The following is a 23,642-nucleotide window of genomic DNA, read 5'->3' on the forward strand; positions in this document are numbered from 1 at the left end:
CCATTGGTATGTGTGTGTTATAGCGCGTATGTTATCGTGTGTGTGTGTGTGTGTTGTGTGGTGTGTGGTTGTGTGTGTGTGTGTGTGTGTGTGTGTGTGTGTGTTGTGTGTGTGTGTGTGTGTGTGTGTGGTGTGTGTGTGTGTTTATGCAAGAGGTGTCAAGAGGTGAAACAAAATGTATTCTTCTTGCGGTTTGTGAATAAACACTTGTTATAATTATATATTATTTTACACGAGGCACTGGGTTCTAGTGGAGATGCTTACTGGCAGCTGGGGGCTGTTTTTGTGGCAGTGGCTCCCAGTAACTTGACTGAACTGGCCTCCGTAGTAAGTGACTGTAAACGGACTCGCTTTAGTAAGTTGACTGAAGCAGCCTCCTTAGTAAGTTGTCTGCAGGGCCTCTCTTGTAAGATTGACTGAACGGCCTCGCTTAGTAAGTTGTCTGCAGGGCCTCCTTAGTAAGTTGACTGAACGGCCTCCCTTAGTAAGTTGACTGAACGGCCTCCTTAGTAAGTTGACTGATGGCCTGACCTTACGGCCTCTTAGTTAAGTTGACTGAACGGCCCTCCCCGTACGTGAATAGTCAAAGTTGACTGAACAGCCTCCTTAGTAAGTGAGATTCAGTTCAATTACTAAGGAGGCCGGTTTTCAGTCAACTTTATCTCGTAAACAGGCCGACCTCCCTCGGGGCTTAGTAAGCTCGATATCCTAGAACGTACGAACCTCCCTTCTTGAGATACTAAGTTTGTACTGGCAGGGGCCAGGGGCGCCCTGGGCAGCCTCCCTCATAAGTCAATGTACTGACTAAGGCGGAGGCCGTTCAGTCAACTTACTAAGGAGCTGAACCCTGACGCGTCTCCCTTTGTCAGTGAACAAGTGACTGAGCGCGTACCCTCCTTATAGAGTAGAGTGTGAGGGCTGTTTCAGTCAACTTACTAAGGAGGCCCTGTATCAGAGCCCTCCAACTTCTATCATGATAGAGGAGACCGTGATTCAGTTCAAAGTTACTGGGAGCACTGCCACAAAAAACACTGGCAATGGCCCCACGCCGTAGCCTTATTCTAAACTTTATTTTAAAATGTCCTCATCAATCTTCACACAATACCCCATAATAAAAATGTTTGCTAATTTATGAGGAATAACAAAAGGAAATATCACATTTACATAAGTATTCAGGCCCTTTACTAAGTACTTGGTTGAAGCACCTTTGGCAGCGATTACAACCTTGAGTCTTTTTGGCACACCTGTATTTGTGGAGTTTCTCCCATTCTCCCACTCGATCCTGATTAGTCTGATTAGTCTCCCAGTCGATCCTGATTAGTCTGATTAGTCTCCCAGTCGATCCYGATTAGTCTCCCAGTCCCTGCCGCTGAAAAACATCACCACAGCATGATGCTGCCACCACCATGCTTCACCGTAGGGATGGCACCAGGTTTCCTCCAGACGTGATGCTTGGCATTCAGGCCAAAGAGTTCAATCTTGTTTCTCCTTCTGGAAGGGTCTTCCATCTCCACAGAGGGACTCTGGAGCTCTGTCAGAGTGACCATTGTTTTCTTGATCACCTCCCTGACCAAGGCCCTTCTCCCCGATTSCTCAGTTTGGCCCGGCGGCCAGCTCTAGGAAGAGTCTTGATGGTTCCAAACTTCTTCCATTTAAGAATGATGGAGGCCACTGTGTTTTTAGGGACCTTCAATGCTGCAGACATTTTTTTGTACCCTTCCCCAGATCTGTGCCCCGATACAATCCTGTGTCGGAGCTCTACGGACAATTCCTTCAACCTCATGGCTTGGTTTTTGCTCTGACATGCACTGTCAACTGTGGGACCTTATATAGACAGGTGTGTGCCTTTCCAAATCATGTCAAATCAATTGAATTTACCACAAGTGGACTCCAATCAAGTTTTAGAAACATCTCAAGGATGATCAATGGAAACAGGATGCACCTGAGCTCAATTTCGAGTATCATAGCAAAGAGTCTGAATACTTATGTAAATAAGGTGGGGGTTTTTGGTTTTGCTTTGTCATTATGGAGTATTGTGTGCAGATTGATGAGGTAAAAAAATTGTTCATACATTTTTGAATAAGGCGTAACCAAATGTGGAAAAAGTCAAGGGGTCTGAATACWTTCCCAATGCACTGTACAGTACAGCCTTGATTCACCATTTTACCATTAGACTCTTCACGCATACATTATCTAGTCATATTATGACGATATCAGTCAGTTTAGTAAATGCTAAATTACTGTGGCATTCACAATAAATGACATATGCCAATTTAAACGTAGATGTAAGGATAACCGTGGATGTCTTTTCTCGTCTCCCTGTTTTTCAGCCTACTCCGACAAGATCAAAGAGATGTCCATGCTGTCTCTGATCTGCTCCTGCTTCTACTCACAACCACACCCCAACAGCCTCTACCAATATGGAGGTTAGTAGTGAAGAGCTCTGTGTTTGTCCGTGTCCCATAGAGATTATATAAATTCTGTATATGATCTCTCTATGGTCTATCTGTCTCTCTCCCCTTGTCTGTCTGTCTGTCTGTCTGTCTGTCTGTCTGTCTGTCTGTCTGTCTGTCTGTCTGTCTGTCTGTCTGTCTTCAAGCTGCTGTGTGTTAGTACCATAGCATGGTGTACAAACAGGCCAGTAATTCTGAGTCCTGGCCGCCACAGCCTTACTGCCCTAATACCTGCTGTTCTCCACAGACATGGAGGTGAAGTCCCTGAACAAGCGGGCATCCGGCCAGGCCTTCGAGATCATCTTGAAGGCCCCCGCTGACCTCTCTCCAGACAGGCCGCAGCCCCTGCTTTCTGCTCCCAAGAAGGACCTCTCCCCGGACGAGCTCCAGAAGAGGCTGGAAGCTGCGGAGGAGAGGAGAAAGGTAAATGGAGAGCATGACAGAGAATGGGTCAATATCTCTTCTCACCCTTCGATTCTTCTCACTCTTCACAATCTCTCTCATCATCTATCCCTTTTCCTCTCGCCCCTCTTTCTTTCTCCCTCTTCTCTATCATTGTCTCCTTCCCTCCCTCACCATCTCTCTCCCTCGTCTCTCTCTGCAGTCTCAGGAGGCCCTGGTGCTGAAGCAGCTAGCTGAGAAGCGGGAACACGAGCGACAGGTGCTCCACAAGGCCCTGGAGGAGAACAACAACTTCAGCAAGATGGCCGAAGAGAAGCTTAACTACAAGATGGAGGTCAACAAAGAGAACCGCGAGGCCCAGCTGAATGCGCTGAAGCAGCGGCTCCGGGAGAAGGTTAGACACCCACTGATTGTCAATCAAAGCTATGGCCTAACTTAGAAAAAGTGTTTTGTGTGTAGAGAGTACAGCATCCAAAACAAGATTGGAGGTGATCTTTGGTTTAGGGGTTTACTGTAATGAAAAATTAAGGAGGACCAAGGCCATAGACATGGGCATTGTGAATACTAACTGGAGGAGTGTGATGACCTAGTCGCCTTTCTGGCAACAGGAGGAAATGCATTAACATGAAATGATTAGCCTGAATGCCAGTCGGTAAATGGATGACCAGTCTGTAACTTAAATTGGCAAGGAAACAATTCAGCATTGCTGAATGCAGAAACAATCAGATCCCTCCATTCTTCACTTTTGTTTGATGGCAGTTGATGTTGAAACTCTAACCAGTGTTAATAGAATAATAAAGGAAAGAAGGGCGCTGAGGAGTATTTCTCTCCTCTCATACAGGAGTAATAAAGGCCTAGTTCACAAATTTTGTGGATTTCTTTTATTTTTWWAATTATTAKAATTTTTTACTGCAGTACCCTCAACACCCCTACTTCCTGTAAAATATWAAAATAAAAAGAGAATAGAGAACAATGGTGTGACTATGTAAATTACCTTCTATTGCAGTATTTTATAGCACATCTTCTCTAATTTTCACTTCGTTTCATCACAGGAAATCCATGCCGCTGAGGTCCGTAGAAACAAAGAGCTCCAAGCTGACCTCTGTGGTTGAAAACATTTTCTACAGTTTTGTCAAGAGATTCTCATCTGATGGGTTTTGGTTGGAGGAAATGCTACTTTTTAAAATCTCAATGTCTCAAAGGCTCTTGCATTGTTCAGTATACACTGATTTCACAAGCTAATAATTTACACAGATTGTTTCTCATCTCTCAGTGTGTATTTTTTTTGAAAACCACAAACATTTGAAATGCAAAGGCACAGTAGGTCAAAGGTCAGATTTAATAAACCTTTGTACCTGTGTTAAGACTGCACCTGTGAGTTCATACAAAGGAACAACATGAAAACAATTGAAAAGTTATTTCTCTTACCTTTTTTTACCTTTTGTTTAAAATAATGTTTGGTTCTGTCCAGAAAAATGACCAGTTAAATTTTGCACTAGTGTAAATGCTTGGAAAATCTGTCTGTGTGTCAAACCTAAAAAGCTACTGTAAAAGACAGGCGTATGGTGAAATATTTGATTGTTTTAGCGCATGGGGCAGGCGAGAAGAGGTGGTGTGTGTGTGTGTGTGTGTACATCTTTACTGTTTGTTTCTGTGTTGGGGATGTTGGGATTTTGTACAGATGCTAGTTTTATGCCTGTTCATGCACACCTTTTCAGAAGGGTGTGTGTGCGCCTACGTCAGAGAGCAAGGCTGTGAGTCGATTCAAAACATAGTAGTTCAATAGGTCATGTTCAATTCTCATAGGAAGTAAATGTCTACGCTGCATCTGTACTGTGAGTGAATCTGTTCCACATATTTCCAAACTGTCATTATCTTGAAAAATGAGCTTGAGGTCATAACACGATCCCTACGTCTATTGCATACGGTACTTTATGACATGGGAGCTGAGCCAAGCTAAACGGACTCGAGAGTTGCCCCTGTGCTAGAGGCTCGCTCAGACCTCGTGAAACGGGATAATATACCATATTCAGCACAATCGACAGGCAAACACACTAACCTGGCCATTCATCATGYATAGTGACACCCATTGTCAGTTTGTGCAGCTGTCTTCAATCAACATATAAAGTTAATCAATTGAGTGTATAAAATGGAGCATAGTCACATTTAGGCCTCAGCTCAATAAAGTTCAGTATTCACGTTGCTGTAGGTCAGGAAATGAATAAGGTTATGACACATATGTTTAATTTGCTTGAAGAGTGGYTTCCGTTCTCGCTTCAGTTTCATTTCCTGGCTACTGAAATCTCCCACACAGTCTGTTTATTTCTGAGAGACACTCACTTGTGACTGTTGAGTAAGTGCCACTGTAGGGGACTACATTGAGTAACAAGATGACTCCACGACAGAATGCCATAGTTAGTTTGCAGTGAGATACAGAGTCAATGTGAAATAACTAGTTTTATGCAAATCATATGCAAATAAGAAGGATTATGATGTGAACTTTGGCATGCGATGTAGAGGTATCAAATGCTGACATAGCCTGAATGTATTACCAGACACACTTGCTCTTGTAGCAGCATATAAGCCTAGGTTACTCGTGCCAGGTTTCCCTATACAGTATATTGCTGGGATAATGCTGCTCAGCTTCAGTGGGGTTGCGCTAGGACACACAGTGGGGTTATGCTAGGACACAATTCTGTCATGCTGGTGCTTGACTTGGTTGGTTGTCGCCTTGCCTTAAGTAACCTTGACATCGTGCCAACTACTGTTTTAATTATCTTTGTCTAAGATGGGTCCAGCAGTCCATTATGCTTACATACACACAGTCTCCGCACATATAACGACTCTGTGTGAATAACTCACYTTTGGTCAGCCGTTGTTGCTTGCATATAAAGTCTGATAAACTATAATACAGTTGGTGATACCTTATTTTTTCATTTACATTTGTGACATTTAATAATTTACATGTGTGTTGTTTACAATTGTAGTAAAATATGTCACATGAGATCTGATATCATAGCTTTCACACATCTTTGAAAAATCTAGCCTGGTAAAAATAATGCTTMAGAATGAATTTCACTGGATCAATAAACCCTTCATGGCACGTTCAAACATTTTTGACTTTCTGGTTCATCCAAAGAACAGGGGACTGCTGCCAAATCATCCACAGGTAATGAAATGTATGATGTATCATCATGTGATAGTTATCTGCTATTTGTCGGACTATTATCAACGTTCGCATGATTTGTCTGTCGTAACGTTTGACCAGTAAAATGTGTAATGTGATAACGGATATCATCGAGGCTCTATAGCAGAGATTATGGAAGAATTCTCTAATCTTATTCGTATTATTTATCAACTGTCTCTGTTTATACTAGAGTCATTCTGCACAGTATCATATGATGATGCCCTCACGCCGACGCCCAGAATGACAGAAACGAAACTTAACTGTGCAGCGAATGAAACAATACTAGTGATGGGCATTCCGAGTCTTTTCGGTGTACGCCAAACGGTTCTTCGTTCAAAATGCTTAAGAGTCGACCTACAACCACAAAAAATTGCTAAATTGCATTCAAATAAATTTTTATCTGACCAAATTATTAGATGGCCTGCAAAACAATCTGGACCAAATTGACGCATTCTCCCCACTATTTGTTGTTTCTTCCCTGAATATTCACCCTCTTTAGATAATTMTTTTGTAACTTCTCTGCAGAAAAAAGTTATTTTGTGCTCAAAAAGCAGTAGTAGCAGTATGCAAATCAGGGAGCCAAATGATCGGCTCTTTCACCGATGCGATTCGGTTGCCGACGTTCACCAAAAAGATCCGTTCAAAAAGAGCCGTTCGTTCACGAACAACCCATTACTAAATGATATTCCAGCGATGGGAGGGATTTATTGTCCCCATATCCACTATATCAGATACAACGGAAGAAACTGGAGTTTCAATTTAATGTGAAATGTCTGACTGTTAAAAACTCCTGAAACTATTGCGGTGAGTTCAGCATTTTAAAATTAGTTAATTAACCATGTGTGGGTTATAACCGAACGTTTTGAAAATAATTGTAAATCAGACGAACCTGCGACTTCATTCTAGATCAAACCAGGAGTTACTTGATGTTGCAATTTTTTATGACAACAAATTATCAAATTGCTTCCTGGTGAAAGGTAAGCAAGGTAAATCGCCTATAAGAGTCGTCCAAAACGTATACGCACAAATATTGGAACATATGTGTCTTTCATACTTTTAGCATTTTTAGCGCGGCTCTATCAATTTCTGTAAACTGTAAACACATTCAAAGAAATAGAGGACGGGTACGGAGCCGCGTTTGTTGGGAATTTGAGCTGTGCGTCTATCGTGGACGTGGTCAAGAGATCCATACAGCAAGTTGGGGGCGATGAAACAACAGAAGCACATTCATTTTAAATGAATGATGCGAAGTGCGCGGGAGGACCGTTGGGCGATGCGAGAAAGGCCAGAGAGGAAGAGGAAGAGAGGCCCAGCTCGGCAGAAAATCTGTCTCCCTCGTTTGGAGGTCAATGAGGGAGTGTCGAATTTGGTCAACAAAAACATTTATGGCTTATTTGCTACATGAGGCTTATTTGATCGAATAGAAGTTTTGCAAAAATGTACTGATATAAATAGGACACGTGACATCCCGGTCACTGAGAAAAAAATAATATCAGAGTTGTCTCAATATGGCTTTGCATATTCATGACATGAGGCTAGTAGCTTAGCATATCTTTCCATTGAATACTGGTAGTTGACGTCAACAACCTCATCTAATATTTAAAAAAGCATTAAAATAATGAGACGTATTCTCCAATCCAAAGAAAGGATAGGTTGGAGCTAGACAGTCCGCAGTGGCGCTTTGTGGACAATGACTCCCATTGTTGGGGCGGAGAGAAATGTATCTTGTCAGTATATCCATAATCTTCGGAATGGGCGAGGGAGCTTGAGGGAGCTTGAACAGGGCGGGAACAAAGTTGGGAAAAGTTCGTACTTGCTATTGACCAATCAACTCTCACTATAGTTTCCAACCCCTTGTGGATTGGCTGTTGATACTTAGCACTACCTAGCCTGGTTGCTAGCTTGCTATCACCAACATGAGGGTGAAGCAATCTTGGCTATCTGACTGCTTGACTAAAGAAATCTCTGTTGGCCAACAGCCTATTGACCAAACAATCGACCAGTCAACTAAATGGGATCAGTCTTAGTTGACTCCATTGCTTCCAACAGTTGTGTCAAGTTGTCTGGATGTCCTTTGGATTGTGGACCATTCTTGATACATGCAGGAAACTGTTGAGCGTGAAATCTTTTGTCTTGCCTATTCACCCTCGGAATGGCACACACATACACAATCGATGTCTCAATTGTCTCAAGGCTTAAACATTCTTCTTTAACATGTCTACTCCCCTTCATCTACACTGATTGAAGTGGATGTAATAAGTGACATCATTAAGGGATCATAGCTTTCACCTGGACAGTGTTATGGAAAGAGCATGTGTTCCTAATGTTTTATACACTATTTGTTGGTAGGCCTATAGCTATTTCCTCCAATAGTGTCACCATGCACTCTTTAAATAGGCCTACCTCCTTTCTGCATTGGACTCTCTGGGGTGGAAAATCAACTTCTGAAAGTACAATGCTTAGATTCATAATGACATCTAAGATTGAAATCTTTACAAAACAACGACAGTTTCATTGCAAACAAGACACACAGGTTTGGCATTGGAGAAATGCGGTACGATGAATATCTTTTAATAGAGTAGGTAGGTAAAATCTTTCCTCATCAATAGCACTACAAGCGTGGCACCCCTGAGCACTCTGGAGCAGGTTTTCATTAAAGGATCTATCTGTACTTTGCTCTGTTAATCTTGGTCTCGATCCTGACTAGTCTTCCACAGTATGATGCTGCCACCGCCATGCTTCACCGTAGGGATGGTGCCAGGTTTCCTCCAGACGTGACACTTTGCATTCAGGCCAAAGAGTTCAATCTTGGTTTCATCAGACCAGAGAATCTTGTTTCTCATGGTGTGAGAGTCTTTAGGTGCCTTTTGGCAAACTCCAAGCGGGCTGTCATATGCTTTTTACTGAGGAGTTTCTTCCGTCTGGCCACTACCATTAAAGGCCTGATTGGTGGAGTGCTGCAGAGATGGTTGTCCTTCTGAAAGGTTCTCCCATCTCCACAGAGGAACTCTAGTGCTCTGTCAGAGTGACCATCGGGTTCTTGGTCACCTCCCTGATCAAACCCTTCTCCCCCTRTTGCTCAGTTTGGYCGGGCGGCCAGCTCTAGGAAGAGTCTTGGTGGTTCCAAACTTCTCCCATTTAAGAATGATGGAGGCCACTTGTGTCCTTGGGGACCTTCAATGCTGCATAMATTTTTTCGTACCCTTCCCCAGATCTGTGCCACGACACAATCCTGTCTCGGAGAATTATGGACAATTCCTTCKAMCTCATSGYTTTGTTTTTGCTCTGACATGCACTGTCAACTGTGGGACCTTATATAGACAGGTGTGTGTCTTTACAAATCATGTCCAATCAATTTAATTCACCACAGGTGGACTCCAATCAAGTTGTAGAAACATCTCAAGGATGATGAATGGAAACAGGATGCACCTGAGCTCAATTTCGAGTCTCACATGGGACCCAAACCGGCTGCGAGCGTGCGACATCGTGCATACATTTATTTTATCCCCCTACACCAAACGTGAYCATGACACGCAGGTTAAAATATCAAAACAAACTGAACCAATTATTAATTTGGGGACAGGTCGAAAAGCATTAAACATTTATGGCAATTTAGCTAGTCAGCTTGCACTTGCTAGCTAATTTCTCCTATTTAGCTAGCTTGCAGTTTCTAGCTAATTGGTCCTGGGATATAAGCATTTGAGTTGTTATTTTACCTGAAATGCACAAGGTCCTCTACTCCGCCAATTAATCCACACATAAAACGGTCAATCGAAACGTTTCTAGTCATCTCTCTTCCTTCCAGGCTTTTTCTTCTCTTGACTTTATATTGCGATTGGCAACTTTCATAAATTAGGTGCATTACCGCCACTGACCTCGTTCGTCTTTCAGTCACCCACGTGGGTATAACCAATGAGGAGATGGCACGTGGGTACCTGCTTCTATAAACCAATGAGGAGATGGGAGAGGCATCATTTGAAGCGCGATCTGCGTCAGAAATAGAACTGATTTCTATTTTAGCCCATGGCAATGCAGACGCTTGTTGGCGTGCGCGAGCAGTGTGGGTGCAATAATTGAATAACATAGATTTCAAAATGTATTTAGGTGTGGTCAGCCTGTCATACATAGCAAAGGGTCTGAATACTTATGTAAATAAGGTATTTCTGTTTTTTATTTTTAATACATTTGCTAAAGTTTCTAAAAACCAGTTTTTGCTTTTTCATTATAGGGTATTGTGTGTAGATTTCTGAGGGGGAAAAATAATTTTATCCATTTTAGAATAAGGCTGTAATGTAACAAAATGTGGGAACAAATAATGGGGTCTGAATATTTTCCGAATGCACTGTAGCTCCCCAAAACTGTCTGATGTATATATTTAATTTAATACATGAATGGTGACCACAGCCCTTCAAAATACATTTGAATCGTGTTCTAATGCGATTTTTCCCACCCTGCTCAATGTATTCACTGTATTCCATTTCAAATTTGGCTCCCAGTGCAGCTAGTTCCGGGGGTATTGTGATGCATCTGGCAATTTCTTCTCTGTATGTTCTGAGACGCGTACACGTTTGCTACCCTGATAGACTGTCTATCAGACACAGGATGTTGGTGGCACCTTCATTGGGGAGAACAGGCTCGTGGTAATGACTGGAGTAAAATTTGTGGAATAGTATCAAATACATCAAACTCATGGTTTCCAGGTGTTTGATGCCATTCCATTTGCTCAGTTCCGGCCATTATTATGAGCCGTTCTCCCCCCAACAGCCTCCTGTGCTATCAGCGTACCAAACTGTACGCATAAGCACAGCAGAGTTATAGAATATTGTACCATTGGCTTTCATACTTTTCTAATTCTCAGCGCAGCTCCAGCAATTTCTCCAACTGTCAACACATTCAAATGAGTAGAGGACAGGAACCAAGACACACGTTGGTTGGGTATTGTGGGGAGGTGCGCGTTCAGGCTGTGCGATTCCCGCGGATGGTGGGGGCTGGACTATCGCTTCCTCATTTACGCTTAAGATTGAACAGTCAAAGACAAAGGTTTCCTCTGAAGTAGCCTACATGACAGCAACTTCAGATATTTACTGTTAATGGAAGCACATTGCTGGACTGTTGGGACTTGGAGTGAAATGTGATGGGAAAGTATAAACWGTCTTTTTTCTTTAAAGAGCGACTGAACGCACAGATTCGACATGTGTTAAGAAAAAGAAGATTTTAGTCTTGGGGGTGTGGTTCATGTGGCAGTTACTGATGTTTGTCYCCCATGAGACACCCTAGTAACAAAGCCAGTATTACTTCCTCAAAATAGTAGTGCTGAGCTATTTAGTGTTTTGAGGTCATTTCGGTTCGATTATAAAAAATGTATAATGGTTTTCGATTTCAATTTCGATAATTTTTTAAAACATAAAATGCATTATGAAATAGAGCTTTTTTTTATGGAAATTACAAAAACCCAAATAGTTAGCATTCAATTGCCAAAACATTGTAAATATTCCATTGTCTGTCAAGTCCACAYTGGGTAGACATCAGTAGGGAAATAGGAAATTACTATGAAATAATACAATATTTAAGCTGTGTATATTACTTAGTTTTAATTTGATGACTTTATTATTTTTCATATCATAAAGTCATCATCTGATCTCTGCTCAGGCAGTAGCAGTCTGCCAGCCAGACCTAACGTTATCTATGTGCTCCCCATACTGTATTGTCTGTCTTTAGTCATCCTATTTAGCTACCCTGCCTAAGTGGCCTATGCCAAAGAGCTGTCTGACAAAATAATTKTACTACTTCTTCAAAGGCATACTTTCACRAACTGTCTCTGTCCCTCTCGTCATTGTGTAGATTCCTCTCTCATGCGGTCTATACGGTCTGTGTGTATCTAACCTAATGACACGTTTACATCTTAACATATTTCATTATGCAGTAACTCTTCTTCAGAGTCTTGCCCCGCTACTGAACGGACATGTTTAGTGTTTGTGCAAAATGAAGGAGAMACTTTTTTTTATTCAAGACAGGATACATATATTATTTCAGGTGATAAAAGATTAAACATGTTTTGTTTAACTACTTTATCCACAACTTGTTTGTCTAACTTTATAGCAAGTCAAGCTAACTTGCACTGCAGAACAACTAGCTAGCTAGCTAAAAGCTAGGCTAGGTTGAAGATACCATTGTAGCTAGTGAAAATACTGATAATACCTAATAATTATCATCAAAAAACAAACGTCATTACAATCACAATAAACTTAGATGCACTATGCAGAAATTGCTCTGCCATTGCTAAAATTGTAATAGTTCGCCTAATTTCAGTTTATGTGACAAAACAAGCCAGCAGTGGTCGTCAACCTTTTCTGAGTCAAGATCACTTTCTGAGTCAGAATCTGAGTCGAGATCTACCGCTCAGGTAAAAAAAAATGACTTAAAAAAACCTAAGCCTATTCAACTTTGACCAATTCAAAACAGTTCTGTAGCAATAAGATTTGTGCAGTAGGCCCAATACATTATCACTGCATATTGGCTATGCTTGAATTGCCCTGACAATGTTTTTCTTCTCAGWCCATTTTGAGATTTTTTTTTATTCGCTGTGTCTCTCTAGTCATGGTTTTAAAAGTTTTGAAATCTCACAGTATCAACTTTGCTATGGGTTCGAGGCTTCTTTTTACAGTCTATGCCTCGAGGAAACTTTGCAGGCTCAGTGAGTGATCTGAGATATCTGATGGGCCAGTTAAAAGGTGCACTTGATTTGCTCTCTGGGCCTGCCGGGTAGGTGGAGTTCTATCTACAGACACATGAAATTGTTCAAAATGGGAACATTTTGCCTTCCTGTCGATAAGGCTGCTGAATCAAGTGCGTCTACCGCCAACAGCGCAAAACAAATTTAAAAAAAATGGAACGCAAGGCTTTATCATATTTTTTTTCATACAGAAATGTTTGGTAATCGACTAGGTTGGTGACCACTGGTGTAGAGACTCATTGTACCACCTTAACCACTGTGAAATATATTTTCCATAACCCAAAATATTGTAGATTAATCTGTCTGAAGCTGGTGTACAAAACCGAAAGTTCAAGACAAACAGGAAGCATAGAAATGTTGACAGCTTCTTAGACATGCTTTCAATGAGAATGACAGATCTATAACACACATTTCTATGGTCATTTGGTTGGGTCKCCCAAAAAGTTAACTATTGCAGCTTTAAACGTGAGGCAACAGTCATATAATATAATTGGCTTAACAGCCAATGTGTATTATTTAACATTTACTATTAACATAGTACGTACTTTATAGGAATGGTAGTTGTTTACAAGTTGCTAGCTATATTATAAAGCTATCACATATGTGACTGACCGCCTTGATTCGGTYTTATGTAGCAAAATTTGAAATTGTGTTTTTTACATTAGATAAAAGCAGAGACACAGAGCTACTACATTTGCATTTGAGGAACAATGGGAAAGTAATTCTGCTTTGAAAGTTGATAAACTTGTAACTTACTTCACTTTTGAGAAAATGGCTTTTGAATGTTTTGGTACCTACTGGAGAGCTCTTCTTTGTCTACACCCATTCAGGTCCTGTTTAAGAGTTGATCCGAGCGTTCTGTCCTAACTAGTGGTTAGAGCGTTGGGCCAGTAACCGRAAGGTTGCTGGATTGAATCCCCGAGCTGACAAGGTAAAAATCTGTCGTTCTGCCCCTGAGCAAGGCAGCTAACCCACTGTCCCCCGGCCGCCGAAGACGTGGATGTCGATTATGGCAGACCCCTGCACCTCTCTGATTCAGAAGGGTTGGGTTAAATTCGGTAGACACATTTCATTTGATTGCATTCAGTTGTACAACTGACTAGGTATCCCCCTTTCCCTTTCCCTAACAACAACAGTCAAGCTAACTGGCTAACGTAAGAGAACCGTTCACTGACCATTTTACTCGCCCTAGCAGAGTTGGTTAGGCTGTTTTTATGTRCTGCTGGCATAAATCTACGCTTTTTTGGAAACGTTTACTGACACCGGCCATTCAACGGGTGTTGAGTGTTCGTAAATTCGTCAGTTATTCTGCGCTCTGGCACACTCAGACTAGAGTGCTCTGAAATTGGAGTAGATAGCCAGAGCCAATTTACCAGTTAAGTCTATCAACAGTTGTCGCAGTGACATTCTATTGAAATGGTTCCTTGCATAGTGTATTTTGTTAAGACATGTAGCTAGCTAGCTAGGTAAACAATGAACCATAATCCCAACTCATGACGTTGCTACCCTGCATGAATCTGCAGGTAGCTAACAAACCAGGTTCAATATTAGCTAGCTAACATTAGGCTAYAACTAGCAAAGCAAATGGCTAGCAAGCCAGCCAGCTAACATAAGCTAACAGTACACTTTAACTTGAAATGAAAAATGTGAAAAGTGTAAGATCTGAAAATGTAGCTAGCTAGACTATCTTACCCGTCCGTATACATTATGGATGGATGCCTCTCCTTGTCACAGATGGCATGGTTGCCCTTAGTTTGAAGATGTAATCCAGACACAGGTGTTTTCTCCATCTYCTTATCTATCATACTCTAATTCCACTGATTTCAAAAACTCTGTCTTCCAGAAAGTGGAGAGCAAACACTTTTGCAGTTCTACTACGCGATACATAAAAAAATAAAAAAGACGCAGTAGAGAGGATTACCTACACATACTAACCAGCTCAAATAGACAGAACTGTGCTATATGGCAGACCAATCCGAACTCATCTCTCGGCATGTCCAGCACACTCATTATCTCAGCCAATCATGGATAGGGGGAAGGTTGCCAGCTTTTTCTGTGGCTAAACCACCTAGGCTCGTAATTTAACAATTATATTCACATTTACAGATGGCATACAAGTCTGTTATTAAGGCACATGAAAGCTCAGATTCTGCCCCCCAAAAAGTTTATGTTCAAATGGCTCTCCTGTGAAGTAGTGGCCTGCGACATATGCCTAGTTTCCTGAAATKAGTCATATATTTGTAACAAAGCCTCCTTCACTCATGGTGCCAAACATACCTCGTAAAACTGACTATCCTACTGATCCTTGACTTCGGCGATGTCATTTACAAAATAGCCTCCAACACTCTACTCAGCAAATTGGATGTAGTCTATCACAGTGCCATCCGTTTTGTCACCAAAGCCCCATATACTAGCCACCACTGCGACCTGTATGCTCTCGTTGGCTGGTCCTCGCTTCATATTCGTCACCAAACCCACTGGCTCCAGGTCATCTATAAGTCTTTGCTAGGTAAAGCCTCACGTTTTCTCAGCTCACTGGTCACCATAGCAAGCGCTTCAGCAGGTGTATTTCACTGGTCATCCCCAAAGGCAAGTCCTCTTTGGCTGCCTTTCCTTCTAGTTCTCTGCTGCCAATGACTGGAACAAATTGCAAAAATAACTGAAGCTGGAGTCTTATATCTCCCTCACTAACTTTAAGCATCAGCTGTCAGAGCAGCTTACCAATCATTGCACCTGCACACAGCCCATCTGTAAATAGCCCACCCAACTACCTCATCCCCATATTGTTATTTAATTTTTTGCTTCTTTGCACCCCAGTATCTCTACTTGCACATTCATCTTCTCCACATCTATCACTCCAGTGTTTAATTGCTAAATTGTAATTATTTCGCCACTATGGCCTATTTATTACCTTACCTCCCTAATCTTACTACATTTGCACACACTGTATATAGATTTTTCTATTGTGTTATTGACTGTACGTTTGTTTATCCCATGTGTAACTCTTTGCTTTATCTTGACCAGGTCGCAGTTGTAAATGAGAACTTCTTCTCAACTGACCTACCTGGTTAAATAAAGGTTAAATTAAAAAAATATACATATATTTTCATATTTTTCTGTGGTTTAGTAACTTCTTGTTCTTTGACGAACTCCGGCTRGACTGAAGACAATGTAGAGTTACAATTTTTTTAAAGTATGCGCTGTTCAGGCCTCCCGGGTGTCACAGTGGTCTAAGGCACTGCATCGCAGCGCTAGCTGTGCCACCAGAGATTCTGGGTTCGAGCCCAGGCTCTGTCTCAGCCGGCCGCGACCGGGAAGCCCATGGGGTGGTGCACAATTGGCCCAGCGTCGCCCGGGTTAGTGAGGGTTTGGCCGGCAGGGATATCCTTGTCTCATCGCGCACTAGTGACTCCTGTGGCGGGCCGGGTGCAGTGCACGCTGACCAGGTCGCCAGGTGTACGRTGTTTCMTCCGACACATTGGTGCGGCTGGATTCCAGGTTGGATGTGCATTGTGTCAAGAAGCAGTGGGTTGGTTGGGTTGTGTTTCGGAGGACGCATGGCTCCCGACCTTCGCCTCTCCCGAGTCCGTACGGGAGTTGYMGTGATGAGACGATACTGTAACTACTACCAATTGGATACCACGAAATTGGGGAGAAAAAAGGGGTAAAAAAAAAARKWWKSMGKKKYCYTYMAMCSSMARGGGGRATTGTGYTTCCACTCTATTGTGGATGTCCCCATTGAAATGCATGACATCCAGCACAACGTATCAGAGTGCTTATGGGTAATATGAAAAAGGCTTAACGTAGCAGGCTTAAAAGTGTATTCGTCCAGAGATCTGTATATAATGACGAGATGCTCATGTCTCCGCCCTAACAATGGGGTCGTTGTCCCAAAGGCGGGAAGGCAGGCGACAAGCTTAGGTCCACAAAAAAAACAATAGAAATGCATTGGGATTATTTTTGATCGATTTTTGGTGATAGTGAAACTTCTCGCTTCGCCTCTTGCTCTATGATCCAACTCCGTCTTAACAAAAACTGGCGCAATGGATTATTGTCATTGTAGTTACAACATTTCTGAGCTGAACTAGTTTGAATATTTTCTTAATGAAAACTACAACTCCCTCCAGCCCAGCATCCCACATCAAATAAAATGTAATTGTAATTATCACATGCGCCGAATACAACTGGTGTGGACTTTACAGTGAAATACTTGCTTACAAACTTTTCCCAATGACGCAGAGTTAAAATAGTAACTAACACGAGGAATAAAATAAAATACACAAGAATGGARCTATATACAGGAAGTACCAGTATCAGATCAATGTGCARGGGTACTAGGTACTTGAGGTAGATATGTACATAAAGACAGGGTAAAGTGACTGGGCATCCGGATAGATAATAATAAGAGTAATAGAACAGAGTACCAGCAGCAAACGATGGGTGTAAGTGTGTGTGTGCGTGTCTGTGTGTGTGTGTGTATGTACAGTATGTTTGTGTTGTGTCGGTATGCGTGTGTGTGCGTATGTAGTGTTTGAATGTGTGAGAGATTTCTGTGGAAGTGACAGTGGAGTGTAAGTGTTTATATAAAGGCWAGTGAGTGTGCATAGGGTCAGTGCAGATAGTTTGGTTACTATTAATTAACTATTTAGCATTTGTTTCAGAGCCTGTTGGTCCGAGMGCCGATGCTCCGGTACCGTTTGCCGGACGGTAGCAGGGTGAACAGTCTATGCCATAGACTCTATGGCTTGGGTGGCTGGAGTCTTTGGCAAGTTTTCGGGCCTTCCTCTGACACCACCTGATATAGAGGTCCTGAATGGCAGGAAGCTCAGTCCCAGTGGTGTACTGGGCTGTCCGCCAACCRTGTTGAGGGTCAGCGTGGAGGAGGTCTTGTTGCCTACCCTCACCTCCTGGGGCCGACCCATCAGGAAATCCAGGATCCAGTTGCTGAGGGACAGTTTCAGTCCCAGGGTCCCTATCTTGGGGATGAGCTTGGAGGGGACTATGGTGTTGAATGCTGAGCTGTAGTCTATGAACAGCATTCTCACATAGTTATTTMTCTTCCTCAGGTGGAAGAGGGCAGTGTGAAGTGCAATTGCTGTTGCGTCATCTGTGGATCTGTTGRGGTGGTATGCAAATTGGAGTGGGTCTAGGAAGATGGTGTTGATGTGATGTCAGACCGAAGCCTTCACAAGCAAGTTCTCATTACAGATGTGAGTGCTAACGCGATATTCATTTAGCAGGTTACTTTGGAGCTCTTGGGAACAGGGACAATGGTGGTCAGTTGAAACATGTTGGGATTACAGACTGGGACAATGAGAAATTGACAATGTCTGTGAAGACACCTGCCAGCTGGTCTGCACATGCTTTGAGAAGCGCGCCTGCTATTCCGTCTTTAACCGGTAAATGTTTGGCGAGCAGAGAGCAAACACATACTACGAGTTTCGTAATCCATGGATTTGGTTGGGATATGTTCTTATAGTCCTGTGGGGACGACATTGTCTATGCACTTATTGATGAAGCCTTGCTTTATGGTAAAACTCCTCAATGTTATCGGATGAATCCCGGAACATATTCCAGCTTGTACAAGTAAAACAGTCTTGTAGCCTTGTTTCTACTCGTCTTACCACTTCCGTATTGAGAGTGATCACTGGTACTTCCTGTTTGAGCTTTTGTTTGTAAACAGGAAGCAGGAGAATTAATTTGGTCAGATTTGCGAAGAGAGGACGAGGGAAGGCCTTATATATGTTTCTGTGGGTAGAATATAAATTGCATTCAGAAAGTATTCAGACCCCTTGACATTTTTCACATTTGTTACTTACAGCCTTATTCTAAAAATATGAAGTATTTTTTCCCATCAATTTACACCAATACCCCGATTATTTAACCTGAAATATTACATTTACATAAGTATTCAGGCCCTTTACTCAGTACTTTGTTGAATCACCTTTGCAGAATTACAGCTCGAGTCTTCTTGGGTATGACGCTACAAGCTTGGCACACCTGTATTTGGGAATTTCTCCATTCTTCTCTGCAGATCCTCTCAAGCTCTGTCAGGTTGGATGTGGGCTGTGCAGCATGCGACAGCTATTTCAGGTCTCTCCAGAGATGTTAGATTTGGGTTCAGGTCCGGGTTCTGGCTGGCCACTCAAGGACATTCAGAGACTTGTCCGGAGCACTCTGCGTTGTCTTGGCTAGTTGTGCTTGGAGCAGGTTTTCATCAAGGACCTCTCTGTACTTTCTTTGTTCATCTTGCCTCGATCCTAGTCTCCCAGTCCTGCCGCTGAAAAACATCCCCACAGCATTATGCTCCACCAGACATGGCTCACTTAGGATGGTGCAATCCCCTGACGTGACACTTGGCATTCAGGCCAAAAAGTTAAATCTTGGTTTTATCAGATCAGAGAATCTTGTTTTCATGGTGTGAGAGTCCTTTAGTGGCCTTTTTGGCAAACTCCAAGCGCTGTCATATGCTTTTACTGTGGAGTGGCTTCTGTCTGGCCATTTACCATAAAGGCGCTGATTAGTGGAGTGCTGCAGAGATGGTTGCCTTCTGAAAGGTTCTCCCATCTCCACAGAGGAACTCTAGAGCTCTGTCAGAGTGACCATCAGGTTCTTGGTCACCTCCCTGAGCAGGCCTTTCTCATCCACGCATTGCTCAGTTTGGTGCGGGCGGCCAGCTCTAGGATGAGTCTTGGTGGTTCAAACTTTTCATTTAAGCATATGAATGAGATGAGGCCAATGTGTTCGTGGAGACCTTCAATGCTGCAGACATTTTTTGGTACCCGTCCCAGAATCTGGGCCTACGACACGAATCCTTGTGGATCTCATGAGCTCTACGGACAATTCCTTCAACCTCATGACTTGGTTTTTGCTATGACATGCACTGTCAATTGTGGGACCTTATATAGACAGGTGTGTGCCTTTCCAAATCATGTCCAAWCAATTGAATTTACCACAGATGGACTCTAATCAAATTGTAGAAACATCTCAAGGATGATCAATGCGAACAGGATGCACCTGAGCTCATTTTCGAGTCTCATAGCAAAGGGTCTGAATACTTATGTTAATAATGTATTTATATTTTTTTATTTTCAAGAAATTTGTCAAAATTTAAATAAAAAAAACTGTTCGCTTTGTCATTATGTGGTTTTGTGTGTAGATTGATCAGGACATTTTAGAATCTCTAATATAAAATATATTTTGATCTGTTTAACACTTTTACTACATGATTCCGTATGTGTTATTTCATAGTTTTGATGTCTTCACTATTATTCTACAATGTAGAAAATACAAAAAATAAAGAAAAATCCTGGATTGAGTAGGCGTGTCCAAATATTTGACTGGTACTGTATATCAGGTGAGAAAAAGTTTGAGATTTCCTTCACACTTGAAGCAGCACACCAGTTGTTATTTCTGAAAAACACACATCGCCTCCTTTCGTTTTCCCTGAAACCGCAATCTGATCCTGCCACTGCATGGAGAATCCAACGAGTACTACATAGCGTCATCCTCCAGCCGCGTTTTAGTAAGACATAATGTTGTAGATTTTCATGTCTCTATGATACGAAACTCGAACGAAGCTCATCCATCATATTCTTGAAGTCCAGAAGTGCTTGGCGGTCATATGTGATAATAGCAGTGGCGTTTAATCATGGGTGCCAAGTGAAGCCAGGCTTCCCCCCCAAAATGACCAAGAATAAAACAAACAATGTATCTTTCGTGTCTGTGTTTCCATAACTTTCTATCAATTCGGAAGAGGCTGAATGTATCATTGGAGAAAGCATCCGATACAGCGCCCCTCWKTCTCTGTATGTGTAGGCCATCTATCTGATTCTGTCTGGTCATAAAGAGAATGACATTGTTTTTTTTTACAGGGTAGATCAGCTTTAGTATTGCAGATAGATTGTGGCTTTTGTCAATGTAATTGTCTTCATCATTTCCAATCCCCCATATATTTTATTTGGAAATATATATATTATTTTAAAAAAAATTTTTTAAAAAAAATATATATTCCTTCTTTATTATTTCCCCCTAACCCTACCACCCCTCCCCTAATTTCAGTAAGCTATTGGACAAAAATAAATAGGCTTCCACTTCCAGTTTATACATCCTACATACATTTCACGGACAGTATATTTTACATTAGTTATCTTTTGTTTGTTTTTAATCCCATCCTTCAGCCATCATCAACCCCTCCCATCCATCTCCGAAGCCCATCCTGCTTAATTTCTACTTTTCCATATATTTTTAACTGTGCTGTTTCATAAAAGTTCCGAACCCATATACATTTTACGGACAGAGCATATTTTACATKAGTTATTTTGTTGTTTTTAATCCCACCCTTCAGCTCCACTCAACCCCTTCCATCTATCCCCGAACACCATCCATTTTGGATTTCTATTTGCCATATATTTTTCAACTGTGCTGTGATGTTTCACAAAAGTTCTGAACCTTTCTATTCTCATAGTTTCTACAGTACAATTTTTCTAGAAGTATTATTATATTATTGATCAACTGACTATGACTTTTCCAATCACCCACTAGTGCTATCTGCAGAGTTAGCTCCAGGTAAATGTTGCTCTTCTTCACACATTCCTGGACCTGCGACCAAAGACAAGCAACATATGGGCAGTACCAAAACAAATGATCTAATGATTCTGTCTCTTCGCAGCAAAATCTGTAGAGCTGGGATGGTTGTATCCCCATGACATTCTATTGGTTGCAAGAATTTAGTATAATAATTTAAATTGAACAATTCTAAGTTTTGAATCCAGCATTGTTTTGCGTAATAARTTCATAAACCATGTGCCATGGAATCGGTTCATTGAAAATCTCTTCCCAACTATTTTGCAATCTATATGGCACAGCTGTAAAAGAAGGAGTGAGAGGTCTAATGTGTTAATATTTAATCATTTCTACCCTCCGAATTCATATTCATTATATAAATAGGTCTGTTTAATTTTGTCTGGCTTGCCATTCCAAATAAAATGTAATATTGTTTCCTCATATAATTTTTAAAACAGGTCACTAGATGTAGGCAAGGCCAAAAGTAAATAGGTCAACTGGGATATGACTAAAGAGTTAATCAGGGGGATCTTTCCACAAATAGACAGGTATTTTCATTTCCATGGTATCTATTTTTGCTAACTTTCTATTAAAATGTCTTTCTTTCTTTCGGGATTTGAATACCGAGTATGTCCACATCACCGTCAGACCATTTTATTGGTAATGTAAAAGTTTTATTTTTTAGTAATCCAATTAAGTAATAAGGCCCGAGTGGGAGTGGTATATGGCCAATTTACCACGGCTAAGGGCTGTTCGAATGCACTGTGCCTGGATACAGCCCTTAGCCGTGGTATATTGGCCATATACCACAACCCCCCGGGGTGCCTTATTGCTATTATAAACTGGTTACCAATGTAATTAGAGCAGTCAAATTACATTTTTTGTCATACCCGTGGTATACGGTCTGATATACCATGGCTGTTAGCCAATCAGCATTCAGGGCTTGAATCACCCAGTTTTATAATACATAATATAGTACACTTGTAATCCAGAGAGGTTAGAAAATGTATCTAGATCCTCTGTAAGGCTGTGGAGGGATCCAAATTGTGGATTTATTTAAAAAAAACATGAATCATCAGCCTACAATGACACCTTTGTTTTTAAGCCATGGATTTCGAATCCCTTAATATTATTGTTGTATCTGATTTTAGTAGCTAACATTTCGATGTTCATAATAAATACAGTTGAAGTTGGAAGTTTACATACACCTTAGCCAAATACATTTAAACTCAGTTTTTCACAATTCCTGACATTTAATCCTGGTAAAAATTCCCTGTTTTAGGTCAGTTAGGATCACACTTTCAATTTAGAATGTGAATGTCAGAATAATACGCTCCAGAGAGAATCCATTTATTTCAGCTTTTATCACACTCCCAGTAGGTAGAAGTTTACATACACTCAATTAGTATTTGTAAGCATTGCCCTTTAAATTGTTTAAGCCATTTTGCCACAACTTTGGAAGTATGCCTTGGGGGTTCATTGTCCATTTGGAAGACCCATTTGCGACAAGCTTTAACTTCGCGGGACTGAAGGTCTTCGAGATGTTGCTTCAATTATTATCCACATTAATTTTCCCTCCTCATGAGAGCCATCTAATTTTGTGAGTGCACCGTCCCTCCTTGCCGCAAAGCACCTTCACAACATGATGCTGCCACCCCCGTGCTTCATGGTTTGGGATGGTGTTCTTCGGCTTGCAACGCTCCCCTTTTTCCTCCAAACATCAACGATGGTCATTATTGGCCAACAGTTCTATGTTTTGTTCTCATCAGACCAGCAGGAACATTCCTCAAAAAGGTTACGATCTTTGTCCCCATGTGCAGTTGCCAAACCTTAGTCTGGCGGTTTTTATGGTGGATTTGGAAGCAGTGGCTTTCTTCCTTTGCTGAGCGGGCTTTCAGGTTGATGTCGATATACGGGGTCCTTTACTGTGGATATAGATACTTTTGTACCTGTTTCCTCCAGACATCTTTCCAAGTCCTTTGGCTGTTGTTCTGGATTGATTTGCACTTTTCGCACAAAGTAGTTCTTCTCTAGAAGACAGAATGCATCTCCTTTTCCTGAAGCGGTACTGACGGCTGGCGCGTCCCATGGTGTTTATCTTGTGTACTATTGTTTTACAGATGAACGTGGTACTTCAAGCGCGTTTCAAATTGCTCCCAAGGATGAATCCAGACTTGTGAGGTCTATCAATTTTTTTTTCTGGGGTCTTGGCTGATTTCTTTGAGTTTCGCCATTGTCAAGTAAATGAGGCACTGGTGTTGAAGGTAGGCCTTAAATACATCTACAGGTACACCTCCAATTG

General features: G+C 41.6%; 2 protein-coding genes across 4 annotated transcripts in view; both read left to right on the forward strand.

Annotated features, from left to right (window-relative positions):
- The window catches only part of LOC111970486 (stathmin-3-like), a 118,292-nt gene extending 112,326 nt beyond the window's left edge, over window positions 1-5,966 (forward strand). For both annotated transcript variants that reach the window (XM_023997253.2, XM_023997252.2), the window contains exons 3-6: window positions 2,331-2,426; window positions 2,701-2,876; window positions 3,058-3,249; window positions 3,908-5,966. In XM_023997253.2, the coding sequence (XP_023853021.1) occupies window positions 2,331-2,426; window positions 2,701-2,876; window positions 3,058-3,249; window positions 3,908-3,967 (524 nt within the window). In that variant the 3' untranslated portion in view covers window positions 3,968-5,966. The remainder of the gene's footprint in view (window positions 1-2,330; window positions 2,427-2,700; window positions 2,877-3,057; window positions 3,250-3,907) is intronic.
- Window positions 5,967-6,723: 757 nt separating this feature from the next.
- LOC111970487 (3'-5' exoribonuclease HELZ2) overlaps window positions 6,724-23,642 on the forward strand; it is a 49,367-nt gene continuing 32,448 nt past the window's right edge. Inside the window, exon 1 of one of the 2 annotated variants that reach the window (XM_023997254.2) lies at window positions 6,724-6,846. The gene's annotated coding sequence lies outside the window, so the exon portion shown is untranslated. The remainder of the gene's footprint in view (window positions 6,847-23,642) is intronic. The other variant, XM_023997255.2, reaches the window with a different exon arrangement.

Source organism: Salvelinus sp. IW2-2015, linkage group LG11, assembly GCF_002910315.2.
Source record: "Salvelinus sp. IW2-2015 linkage group LG11, ASM291031v2, whole genome shotgun sequence".
NCBI lineage: Eukaryota > Metazoa > Chordata > Actinopteri > Salmoniformes > Salmonidae > Salvelinus > Salvelinus sp. IW2-2015.